The 13166-nt window shown below is 51.6% G+C and overlaps 3 protein-coding genes and 1 non-coding gene across 4 annotated transcripts; 3 read left to right on the plus strand and 1 right to left on the minus strand.

Moving 5' to 3' along the window:
* Positions 1–117: 117 nt before the first annotated feature.
* Positions 118–1572, minus strand: SMAC4_08753 (uncharacterized protein; the record flags this gene model as incomplete). The annotated part of the gene is made up of 1 exon (XM_003344260.1): positions 118–1572. One exon carries the CDS (start codon positions 1570–1572, stop codon positions 118–120), a length of 1455 nt encoding a protein of 484 aa, XP_003344308.1.
* An 852-nt stretch (positions 1573–2424) lies between these two features.
* On the plus strand, positions 2425–2510 carry SMAC4_14142. The gene is given in 2 exon segments: positions 2425–2461; positions 2476–2510. It is a non-coding gene; the product is annotated as a tRNA-His (tRNA).
* Positions 2511–5229: 2719 nt separating this feature from the next.
* Positions 5230–6182, plus strand: SMAC4_08754 (uncharacterized protein; the record flags this gene model as incomplete). Its single annotated transcript, XM_003344261.2, has 2 exons — positions 5230–5599; positions 5689–6182. The coding sequence occupies 2 exons, from the start codon at positions 5230–5232 to the stop codon at positions 6180–6182; spliced, it is 864 nt and encodes a 287-aa protein (XP_003344309.2).
* A 2657-nt stretch (positions 6183–8839) lies between these two features.
* On the plus strand, positions 8840–10298 carry SMAC4_08755 (uncharacterized protein; the record flags this gene model as incomplete). The annotated part of the gene is made up of 3 exons (XM_003344262.1): positions 8840–9003; positions 9057–9410; positions 9557–10298. The coding sequence occupies 3 exons, from the start codon at positions 8840–8842 to the stop codon at positions 10296–10298; spliced, it is 1260 nt and encodes a 419-aa protein (XP_003344310.1).
* Between the last annotated feature and the right edge of the window lie 2868 nt (positions 10299–13166).

Consider the following 13166-nt stretch of genomic DNA (forward strand, 5'->3'; position numbering starts at 1 on the left):
AAAGTGAGAGTGAGAAGGCGAAAAGGTTTTGACTGCCTCCCGTCACCAAAAATGGATTCCTGATTCATATCGCCGGAAAACACAGCTCTACGCTCCTTCACCCGTTTACTTCTCACCTCAAATAAAGTCCTTAAGCCGATAACCCGCATCTTCAATAGCCTGCATCATAGACAGAACAGCATTCCCATTCCCATTCCTACCAGACTGCTCCTCCTCATTGTCCTCTCGCACCTCCTCCGAAGACAGCCGCAACTGGTCGAACGGGGATTGAACCTTCCGTGCCATTTCCTCCCTATCATATACTTCTTTCTTCTCGAACTCCTCAATCTTCCCCTTCATTATCTCCCTCTTGTCTGCCTCTCTCTTCTTCAACCTCTCGGTCTTCCTCTTTAGTTTCTCGCCTTTGTCCGCCTCTTCCTTCTTCAACTCTTCTGTCATCGTCTTCACTTTTTGCCTCAAGTCCGACCCTTTCTTCTTCCACTTCTTGATGATATCATGCATTGCATTTTGAACGTCGCCCCCTGTCTTCGTCCACGTTGCCATGAGCCCTCTGACAAGTTTCAGCTGTTCCTCTACGTTCATGTTTTTGTAGGCACTGCCATCGCCGGGACCGAGCTTTGTGTGGGTTTTATCGACAACTGCCTGGATGTCCGCCAATAGACAATTCTTCTTCTGTTCCTCGATAGGGGTAGCCCCGATCGTGTTATGGAGACCCGTTTGCCAAATTCCGAGCAATTTAAGGATCTGTTCGTATCCTTGTTGGGCCTCTTCCGAGTCAGTTGGTGAAGGGGACTCTGCAGCTCTGTCTTGGCCTCCAGTTGATGATGGCATCTTGGGCTTCGGGTGTTGTGGATCCCGGTGAGTGACGTTCGAAACCTCCGTATCCTCCGAGTCAATCTCAACCTCAGTCTCCTTGATCCCAACCTCCGTCTTCTCGCTCTTTGTCTCAACCTTCGGACCCTTTCCCGGTACCTCCTGAATCCACATCCCAGCATCATGCAAAGCCTGTACTTGCCTGACCACCAAATCCGCCATAGCCGCACATTTCTTCGACTCCTCCTCTTGCTCCTTCTCTGTCTCCAACATCTTCTTGAAATCTTCGGGGCCCGGGATGGGTATGGGGTCAACAACAACCACATCCGGAGACTTGTGTTCAATATATTCGGGACCCTGGATGGGTGGAGGTATGAGGTCAACAAGAACCTGCATATTCCTGCTTTCGATATGTTCTAAGTACATGGAGATGAGTTCCTTCAGCGACACCAGAATCTTCTCGCGCTTCTCGGAGGACCGGCTCACGAAGTCCTTGCCGTCAAAAGACCCGAGCACTTTGCGTACTTCGAGGACGGCGGCGCTGATTATGTCTCGGAGACCGCCTTTCTCTTCGTAGCTGAGTGAACTGATGTTGACTTTTGCGCGGACATCATTGGAAAGGAAATTGAGGAGATCCAGCGCCTCTCTGTATTGCTTGCTGGCGGTGTCGGATGTTGATGAGTCTGGGGAATTGACGCTGGGGGCGGCTAGTTGGGAAGATGTGGGCTGCGCCTGGGAGCCACTGGGTGTGCCGGACATGGCGATTACTGATAGAGGTCTAATTATTTGATGGTAGTTGTGAAATAATTATCGATGATGCATTGGTGGGGATGTTCTTGTTGGTATAAAGGAGAAAGTTGAGAAAAGAAAAGTAAGATAGGACTTTGGCCTTTTGAACTGCCTATCTCTCTCCCTCTCCCTCCTGCTACTCCCTCCTCATTTCTCCCATTTTCACCTTCCAAACCTTCCTTTATCATCGTTCCTTTATGCAAGAGCAAGAATATGGAGTAAAGTCCCGGAAGGAGCCAGCCTTCAGGACATGGTTCTCAAGTGGTGAATAATACTTTCTACTTGTAAGTCTAGAGTGTCAGACAATAATATGCAGGAGCGGATGAGCATATCCTCAGGAGCTCTGAACACATCATGGATATCCAGATCGGTACGATGAAGGTCTTTTTGAGTCTGTGAAAACTTGCGATGAAAGTGCAACAAGTTCACTACTCGTGTAGTGACAAATACCCTGCCGAGGTGCGGAATTGCACGTAACACACAATATATCAGGTTGATCGTCAACAATGACCGTGAATGGAATTGTCTCTCCATCCTCAGTCTTCACATTACCAACGAACCGCCATACGATATCGCCTCATGGCTTCACCGAGCCATTCAACTCGTATAGCTGCGTTTTTCTACTTCACAACTCGTGATTAGTTCCCTGATAGAACCATTTCTGCTACCGATTAATTTTGGTTTCCCTTCCCGTCTTCTTCCATGGAAGGCAAACTCGCTCGACCATCTTTGTGTGGATGAATACTAGCCACCCCGAAGTGCCGAGGCTCGCTTTCCGATGAGCGTACAATAGCGCTTGTTTCTAACACCAAACCATCAAAGGGGATTGTAGTATAGTGGTCAGTACTTCTCGTTGTGGTTTCTCACAGCGATCCGAGAGGACCCAGGTTCGATTCCTGGCAATCCCACATTTTTTGTTTTTGTTTCCTCGTTTGCCAAGCTCCACTCCTTCGCGACCCGTTCTTTTGGTGTTTTTGGACGCTGGGCGTTCAGCACTGCGCATCCTGTCTGTCTGTCTGTCATACATATACCCGAAAAAGGCATCTGGAGGGCTGGTGTATAACATACGATTGGTCAATAAGAATTGAGGACTGCGGGTCCGACGGCGACGGGAGTGTAAGCTTGTTCCACTCTCCCGTCCCGTCACCAATGCCACTTTGACCGCTGAAAAGCCCGCTGCGATTCGCGGCGAAAGCACCCATAAATACTTGGACGTCAGCCTTTTCAGAGTTTCGAGTTATTTTCGTCATTTTTTTGCCAAGAGGTTATCAACTGTAGCCGATGACAAACATGTCAAAGCTGAACTGCGTCACAGGTGCGACTTGTATGTTCTCAGGCATTTCCCCTCGATTTTGGGACAGGACATGCAATTATTGAGCGGATTCCAGCCCAACCCTCTGGGGCAGAGAGCGTGGACCTTCCATGAGAGGTTGTTGTCTCCCTGAGTGCTTGACCATGGCGATGTTCAGACAAGATGTTGGTGCTCAGAATCATGAAGTTGGAAGATGCACCCCAAAAAAAATAGTATAAACCGGTGGATAGGTATATCCACAGGCAGGAGACATTGGTGAATTGGGTGCCGCTGCACAGGTTATAAGAAGGCTGGAAAGTCCACGATAGTGTTCCACTTGACACAGTTACGTCTGCTCAGCGGCGAAATGACAGCGTCAATGGGCCAGAGTTGTGTAAGCGGTGGAAAGTCTTTGTTAATCATCATTCCAGGAGCCAACTCACACTCTCCTCGATAGTTTGCCAGCCATATCGGCCGTCGCTCGATCATTCCAAAGGCTATCAGGTTATCAGTATGTCGCGGGGCTTTGGGCCGAGATGATGCCTTCCGCGCTCCTCTGGGGGCGCAAAAGCCACACAACTCAGTCCAGGGCTAGTGCCGGAGCGCTTTGGGGGCCAACACGGTTTTGGGCGTCCATGAACAGACCGGTGAAGGTTTTGGAAGATCCACTACCTGATAAGTGGTGGACCGAAGTGACTCGATGGTCCCAATGCGATGTCATAGGCTGGGAGATAGACCCTCTGCACAAACAATCAGGAGATAACGAGTTTGGTGATTTGAAGTCCGCCCTGTTCATACTGCGCTCGACTTTCAGATAATTTATTGTACACTACTGGTAGGACCGGGGCCGAGGAAAGTCTTTTGTGCAAAATCAGGCTTGATAGATTGGTACCTGGATTCGGAGGGGCCGATCACACAGCGGTGGATGCCAAGTGACAAAGATCAATCGCCGAGAGACCTGGACCTCTTCCTGTTAGTTATTTCCAACAATGTGCGAGAAGAACAACCGTGGCTACTCTTTACCGTCGTCTGTTCTTCGTGACGAGAGGTGGCAGGATGGCGTAGTCCTTCGGAAATTGGAATCTAGCCAATATTGCAGGATTGGGACATTCCAGTCCGAGGCTGAGGTAATCCTCCTCTACGGCCTGAGATCGATTCATTACACCGGCTTCAACAGTGGATGGCTGAGGGTACCCGACAAGTTATTAGATTGGAGTGAGGAGTGACGGTTTTCAGAAGAGTTGTTGCGCGGAGTGATGTAGAGCAGGAAATAAGGAATGCAGTCGGTGTGTTTGTGTGAGAGAAAAGTCCCCGCTGAAGGTCGAGCCCCGACGAGTAGGCATTTCCAAGGCAAGAGCAAACAAAGCATCGCAGAAAGGCGGTGAATGCCAATAGTCTAGTGAAACCTTCCTTCCTTCTACGGTAGTTTACCAAAAGAAGTTGCAGTCCTCAAGTGAACGTGCTTCCGGAACGCACCTTCCGTCCGCACTCTGCAGTCAAAGGCACTGCAGTGTAGCAAACGGTCCGGATTAATCGGTGTGGCATGAGCAGACCCGCACAGCACGCAAGTGAATTGACAGCCAGATGGAAGTTGCATGCGTTTCCCATGGTCCAAACTTTGAGTGTTTCCCATTCTACAACCCGCCTTGGAAAACCAGGATTTCTCAACCCATCCCACAAAATATCCGACCCCTCCCCATATCATACCCGCGCCCAAAACTCCGCAATACACGCTCTTTCTCCCGTCTTGCGCCAATCGAGCGGACCGGCGAAAAGACCGTGACCAAGCCAAATTGCAATTGATGAGGTTGCCAACTTTGGACCTTAAGCGAGACAAGCTTCGACAAGCGACACCACAAGCGCGAACAACGCTACCCGCCGGGGCCTGCCAGCTTGCTAGTCTGCTACAGGTATTTGCGTCTTTGCCGCCGCTTGCTCACTCAACCCTGGCATTTTTGACCTTTTGTGCAGACGCGCGGTGAAGGAGTCGGCCAGTTTGACGACTAGAAACGTCCGTCGTGAGTGGTACTCCACTTGTCGCCTGATAATAGGGAATTCCGCTGACGGAAGACGCATCGGAAACAGTGTAAAGACTCGCGGCTTCATCGTTTGCCGGTAGATCTGGACGGATCGAAAAGGTCTCATTGGCTTCCCGCCCTCCCCACCTTAGCGCTTGCCATTCGCTATTCAGTGCCGTCTGCAGCGCGCCCCCGCTGAAGCACCACCGCCAACGTACGGAAGCATCTATACGCACTACAATCGGAGGAACACACCACACAGGTTCCTATGCACACGGACGGCGACCGCTGTCCCGGGATCCGAGAATCAAGCCCAAGATGATGCCAAGCATGCCCATGGCTTTCGTCCAGCCGGTTGCCCAGGTCTTAGCTTGCATCTACTGCGGCTCCCAGCTCTGCTCAACCGCCTGTTACCCAACTCACAAGGACCAATATACCTGCCATGTCTGGCGCTGTCCTGGACGGAACCCTGTAGCGGTTGTTCAAGTTCCGAGCGCTTCCAGCCACGCAGTCCAAGCCCAAGGAAGCGGGAGCAGCCGTCCGGCACCAACCTACACGAACGTGCCGACGGACACTTCGACCTTCAACTGCCTACCCACGAACCCCCAATTCCAAGTCACTCCACCCGCAAGGCATAGTGTCGCCGATACGTTTCGGAGTGGACAACAGGAGCATTCACCTCATCAAGGCATGTGTGAAGTGGAAGGATTCCTGAATGAGATTGTTTCCGAAAAAAGAAATATCGTTCCTTCGCTAACCGTCATAAATTCGTCATAGGTTCCAAAACTACCACAAATCCGAGGCCGCTCAGCGGCGTAGGTGACCACCCAATCGACTCTCCGAACCCATCGGATCAACACGCACAGGAACAGCGCAATCAGACCCCTCCGGCTCCTCAACCTCCCCAGACACAAAGTGCAGCTGGTCCTGAAACTAGCATTAGCGGCGATCCGTCTGTCACCAATTGGACTCCAGAGTTCCGCTGTGGTTTTGAAACGGGGATCGCCATGGGCACTGGCATGGGTTTAATGTTTGCTATGGGTCTCCCGCTAGCGCACCCACAGGAGACTCGCCAAGGCCCCCGAGGCGAGCGTGACCGCGGTGCCGGAAGCCACGAGAACCACCCGTTGCGCAACAATGCGAACGCCATGATCGATACCCGTTCCGATGACGCCAGCGACGGCGCCCGAGGTCCAGTGGGGAGGAGTCAGCTCTCCGCCGATAAGCCGGACAAGGAGGGCAAGGTCGGCCGGAAGTTGGGTGGAAATTGATGAAACCAGACGCGGTGATTACCAATTACCAATTGTGTCAGCGTACCGTGGCTATGGACTTGGGTGCGGGATGTGCGGGATGAGCGGGAGTGCGGGATCAAATGGAATCACAGTATACACGGCACGGAGCACTACGAAAGGGATGTGTTCCTGTCGCTGATGATTCAAACTCGGCCGAGAGTGAGACACGATGACGGCGGTCGAGTGGGGTTTCAAGTACAACGTGGTAGTCGCCGAGCATCTAGGAACGACTACACAGTAGGGAGCCACACCTGGAGGACCACCTAAAAAAGCTCCTCCGGTCTAATTACTACCTACGGATACCGTGCAAGATTCTGGCATGGAGGCGCCCGCGGAGCAACCGGAACAGACGGATGACCCGACCGGATGGAGCCTTCCACGCCCAGGTCGAGCGCTTGTGGTCCGTGGAGAGGCTCTGGGGGACCACTAGTTACATTGAGTACCTACACCCTCACACCTGCCTCATACATGCATCATGAAAATCCTAACGAACGATTGGTCCTAACTAGCTACTACATAGCGCAATAGCACCACATCCTATACTCCTCACAAATACGCACACCTTGGCACATGTGGAAAGGAAGCGCCCGTCGACTTCGTCTTGTTCTCCCGCAGGCAAGCAGGACGCTTGGTAACAACTTCATGACGCTACGCAGTTGATCTGATCTTGAAAACGCAGCATCTACTGCCCACACTCGCTGGCCCTTTTTCTGTCTCGCCCGCGGTCCGTCTCTTTGGGTGAAATGTGAGCTGACGCCGCTCGCCGAGCGGCATGGCGTACTGTAACCCGCGGGTCTGTTCCAGCTTCTGCTTCTGCCGTGCCTCCTCCGCGGCGCTGGGGTCTCGGGTCCAGACGCCGTGTTGGGCGGTTGAGGGACTTTTGATGCACGATCCATCATTTCTCAGCTCCAGAGTTGTCTCTTCGAGAACACAGGCAGCCATATATGACATGCGTCGTCGTGCATGGGACGGTACGGCATGGACGGGGTTGGTCCCCGAACCCCTGAAAATGCGCTAATGCCTGCTAATGCCAGGGGGGAAATGGTGGACATGGATCCGCTGCCATGCACTTCTGCACGTCTGCACGCGACAAACTGCAGCAGCTCGCCAACCCGCTGGTCCCGGAAGGGCGGAAGTAACCCGGGGGGCGACAACAAGGTTGAACCTTTTCGCGGAGGTCACACGGCGGCAAGATGCCTCCTTTTTTTTTTTTTTTTTTTTTTTTTTTTTGTTTTTTCGAATTTCGACCTCTAGGCTTGGCTTCCGGCCTTCCAGCAGCATCCGAACATGTTTGAACGCGGTCGGCGATATGCGATTTTCCACCATTGCTCCATGCCGATTCCCACCCTTTTCAGGCCCATAGCTTCGCATGACTCCAGTCACCAAACGGCCACATGGGAGCAAAAAGGATTAACATGACACGCAGACCAGGCAGTACCGTCGACACTGTATGCGCGCAACAAAAGATCGTGGTCGGTAATAAGCGGCAGCTATAACGGCTACTATTCAGAGCGCTAGACAAGGGGCAACAGGGCCGGACCCCATATGCAAACCCCCAAAAGGGGTTCGTCCAGGGGTGAATTTCCTGATCTCAGTACAGTACACCCGTCTCCTCCATTTTTTCCAACATGCCAACAGTGACGGCGTCAGCGACATAAGCCTCAGCATTAATACCAACAATATGCCATCATGACTCAGCGAAGCGGCTATTTGCAGGCCATGCTCCGAGCTTACGTACCATCACGTCTACCCCTTTGTTTGGGGCCTCGTATTGTACGGTGGTTGCTGCACTCGCAGCTTCGCTTCGTGTAAGACGCTCATGGGTTTGCAGTGTTGGTGGTTTGGTTGCACCTGTCAGCTAATAATGCCATGGATGGAGCAACGGACAGCGGTCCAGCTTATATACTACTATGAGCTCCCCCACTAATTCCTCGTGTGCTTTCCAGGTTCTAGCATTACCCCCGTATCAAAAATCCTTGTGCAAGCCATCATCGACTCCAACTTCCTGACGATACTGTGCTACGAAAAAGTTGATTCCGACTTCCGAGGCTTGGCTAAAAGCAACCACACTGTCATATTTTGCCTTTGTCTCCCACCCCTGGAATTTTTCAGTCCCGTCAACTTGGACCCGTCTACCCCTGTCCGGGGAAGTGATCGAACCCATCCGTGGGGTCAGCCTAGCCATCCAGGACCTTCCAGGGACCCGTCCACCGAACAGATCAAGAAGAGGTCCGTCCCAACTGAGTCCGGGCTTTTATACCAAATTTCGCCAAACCTTTCGTGGCACGGGCAAGTTTGGAATTGCACCAGGAGTGGCAAGACGCCAATCCTCATTACAAGTCGGTCGATTCACTCCAGGCACAAGCTTGGCTTTCCCCCATCTATTCGAAACGAACTCGACTTTTTGGCCTAATTTGGCAGCCACAGAATCGTATTTTAACATCTATTTACCTTACCCCGACCACTTTCCCCTCGGCAAATCTGGGTCTCTCACTACAGGGTCGGCACAGCGGGAACACAAACTACATAACACAACCAAGCCGCACCCGCTCTCGACTACATCTTTCAGCCGCCAAACAAATACATACTACTCTCCATCTTAGCAGTAAAACCCTTACTGCTTCACTTCGCACACAATGGACAAAATGGAAAAGCAGCCTCTAGCCGCGGCAGGGGTATCCTTCCCTGCTGGTCTTGACGACTTCCGCGCTGCCAGGGATCGGTGCGCCCAAGCCTGTAGACGCTTCAATAGCATGCCTGAAGATGCCACACCAGACGTCCGAACTAGTCTCTTTCTTGAGTGAGTCTACAAGCATGCGACAAGATCTTGGTCATCACTAACTCGTTTGATAGCATCATCCGGCCGGCTCGGAACAGAAAAGAAGATGGAGCTATCACTCATGACATGACCTTCCGCGACCCAACCCTCAAAGCTCTCACTCCCTTTGTCAAGCCTCCCTTTTTCGTCGACTATGGATTGCGGCTTCGGGTAGGAGGCTCGACCTTTATCAACCGGGGCTGTTTCATCATGGACACACCTGTTGCCGACGTTACTATTGGCGAGAACTGCAACATTGGACCTCACTGTACGCTCGTGAGCGTCGGACATCCGATTCACCCTGAGGCTCGAGAGTCTCAGAGAAGCAGCATTGGTAAACCCATTACCATCGGCGATGGCGTGTGGATCGGCGCCAATGTCACCATCCTGTAAGTTGCATCGTTCTAGATTTCTTCTTCCCCTTTTTTCTGTGGAGACGGCTCTCATCTCCCTTTGTTTACTTTCCCCTGCATCGGACCCACCACCTTTTCTATTCTACCAAGGTATCCCCTACTAACATCAACCCCTTTCACAGAGGCGGCGTAACAATTGGCGACGGAGCCGTTATCGGCGCCGGCAGTGTAGTAACCAAATCCGTACCGCCCCTCAACCTCGCCGTCGGCGTTCCTGCCCGCTTCCGCCCACTCGCCGAGATCCCCCGGAAAGTTGACGCCGACTCAACCGTCGACTCCCTCAAGGAAGCTCTCGCCTGCGGCCGCTCTTTCCCACCACCAACCTCGCAACCTTCATTCGCTGCCGGCGGCCATCAACACCAGTTAACCCAATCCCAAGCCGAAGAGCTCGACCGCCTTGCCAAACTCTGCGTTAACCCAACCCTCATGCGCGCCGCCACCAACGAGTCGCACTATCACTTCTCCTCTCACCAGTCCATGCTTACCGAACTCCGCTATACCGCCGGCGCGCAGCAACTGAAACTTCGAAAGACGGAAACCATCAGCCCAAGCGATATGCCCCGCGTGGACACGACGCAGTTGGCGTGGCAGCAGTCACAACAGTGCAGTGGTGGCTCAAAGGAGACCGGTTCAGTGGGAGTGGGAGCTGGATCAGGAACGGGAAGGAGAAGGGTGTCGAGGATCGTGAGGGCCGAGTTGACGGCTATTGCGACTGTCACGCTGGTCGCGCTGCTGTTGATTGTTGGAATCTTCTTCGCTGGCGTCTTGTTGGGGGCGAAGAGGATCACCATCGTGGTGGATGCGGGGCCGGAGGAGTTGAGGAAGTTTGGAGTTGGGGGTGTGAACCTTGTGAGGGGTCTCTGAGCAATGATATGACATTGTCAACGTCATGCTCAAGGACTGGAGTCGACGGCTGTCTTGAGGATATGATTCCTTAACGAACGGCGAAGAGGGAGTGGTGGTGGCTGTGGTCGCATTTCAAGGCGTTTTGACTGGGTTTCCTTTTTACTGGTTATGCTTCAGCGTGGGTTGTTGGCCGGATATACCCATTGGTTCAGGTTTCTTTTTGCCAGGAAGTTCGAGGAAGAATCGGAGAAATACGCAACGCGAGATGGCGTCCGAAGTGGATGGGTTTCCGTTACGCTCGCGAACATTGAAGGTGGGGAGTGGTTGCATTTTTTGGGTGTTGGTCTTTTACTCTGCTATTTTGTCTCTCTTTCGGTCTTTCTACCTACCTCTACCCTTCTGTCACTCCTTCATTTTTTGTCTTACTACACTGTTCTAATACTTGGGGTCATCTTTGTTTCATTACTACTATCACCTGTAATATCATCGGGGCGGAGGAGGGAAGGAAGGGGTCAAAGTCAAAGAGGAGGGCTATATGGGGAGAAAAGTGGCAGCCACAGGCAGGTTTGGTACATACGCGGTGGTTGACGGGCGGACAGACGGGCGGACGGGCGGAGTTCATGGCAAATCGACGGGGCCTCACTCACTCAAAATGCTGCTGAGCGGCATTGCAACAACAACACGAAACATTGGAGGGAACAACAACATCATGGAGGAGGCGTCGATCATCAGGTTTTTTTTGTTTTTTTTTTGGGTTTTTTGTTGGAAAAGAATATACCCCCTTATGGCAAATTCCAAGCAGCAAACTGGCTTTTGTTGCTGGTTTTGCCTTGGACGTGTGCTTTTTGTTTTGTTTTTTTTTGGCTTGTTTTATATACTACGATATTGTACTTTTAGTCTCAATTACATTCTTATTCTTCTCGTTATTTGGTACTTACCTATTGCCTGTTAGCTTCAAGACTTCTTCTGCCTTGTTGCCGTGCTGTTGGCTGTCCTGGTATTAGATGTATAAGGTACCGTTGGTACACGTAGTAGAGTTACTGGGACAGCTGGAAGTTGAGGAGTGACATGGCGGCACTATAGAGCTGAATGGTGTGTTGAACTATGCCCAGAGGTAGGTACTTGTACCTACCTTATGGGGGCGGAGACGAGGACCAGCTAGGACAATGAGAGAGACGAAGAATGCGGTGGTGTGAAAGTTCTTTGCTTGGTTGCAATAAAGAGAGTGAGAGAAAGGTGACAACAAGCAGAAAAAGGGATGATGAAGTCCCCGAACAGATGTAGTGTAGTGTACAGGCGAGGCAGGAGGTAGCCAGGGAAAACCACCCAAGTGTTGCGGATCGTAATAGGTATCCACTAATGACAAGGAAAAGCCAAGACATGGTGATGGCTTCAACACTCGGGCGAGTCGCCGTGTTCGGCGGCATCTGTTGGACCGTGTTGGTTACCGGGCAGCAAAGAAAGGACCGTCTTCAGTCCAAGCAAATCACTTCTCTGGTTGTTTGGCTTCGTTGTGTGTTCGGTTGGTTCAGGTTGTTTTCAGACTTTTCCCTTTCCTTGAGTAGGTTCCATACTAAATCCGTGCCTCGCCGCTAGGCTCATTCGCATCACCATCAAGTGGAACTTTTATGGGGGTCCGGTGAGGCACGGGTTCCGGGGTATGACCGACCGCCCTCTAAACAAGCGAGACAAGTCATCCACGCGCTTAGAAATTACCCTGTTAGCATTCATTCTTTCATGGTCTTGTTGCCCTTCAACAGTCAACTACATGGGGGTGGCAGTTGACAGTTGGATTGATAAGTTACCGCAAGCGGCAGTTTTGTTCTTTAGACCTAGTTCTAGTTGTGACATGTTGTGGCAGTCTGGTAGCTCAGTGCAGGAAACACTTGCAACCCTACAACCTGACCTAAAGCATTTGTACCATAAAAAAACCAATAGCACAAAGACGGCTTCCGTTACCGGATGAATTATCTTACTGCGTTGGACGAACACGCCCTTGGACTGGAGTTTACCCTAGGTCTAGGTACTGGTTTGAACAAAGACATGGCATTCTGTGGAGTTATATGATCCTTTGGATATAGGAAGGTACGATCAAAAGTTCCGTGGCAGCCAGACTGCTGGGAGGGCGATGCGATGGAGAAGAAAGAACCGGCGGAGACCGGAAGTTGTTGCGTCAGATCGGCGATGTTCTTCAGTCGTTGGCGTTGGGTCTGTACTTCCATGACTGCCCGTATATTAACAAAGGCTGAACTGCCTAGTCTTCTCCCCATGATGGTGGGTGTTGGTTGGTTCGCCTTGTGATGTCTGACAGAAACGTCTGCCGTAGGTACTCCTTCCGGCCCTTGATCACGTCTACCACTTGATTCAAGCTGGGAACTTGGTCTTCGCATTTTGAGTCGGTAGGTACCTACCATGCTTTGTTCGACCTTGTAGTAAGACTGGCATGTAGGAAGAAATGTGTGTTGGTGTTGGTCGTTTGCTCTTAGACGACTGGAAGACACCATGATCCTGTCATGTCAAAGGAGGTGCATGATGCTGTCGACAACCTCGACACTCAAGCGCCACATCCCCAACATCCAGTCTCTTGACCTCCAACAGCGCTCTTTCTTCTACCAAATGTCGCTGTAATACCTGCACGACGATTACTCCATGAAACCATGAGGATTCGGAGAATATATAAGGGTCGAGCCTCTCGGGTTGATAGTCTCGATATCACAACCATAGTAGCACATTCAGTTCCATCCAACCAACATCATCCTCCTCATACACAACTTTCAGTTTCGCACACCAAACAAGCAACCTTTAGAAGTTCAGAGACGAGTGATCCTGGTGATCCTTCTTAGATCCGCAACACAATCAAGCAACGACTACATCTTGGATAACCAA

The sequence above is a fragment of the Sordaria macrospora genome, chromosome 7 (assembly GCF_033870435.1).
Source record: "Sordaria macrospora chromosome 7, complete sequence".
Taxonomy (NCBI): domain Eukaryota; kingdom Fungi; phylum Ascomycota; class Sordariomycetes; order Sordariales; family Sordariaceae; genus Sordaria; species Sordaria macrospora.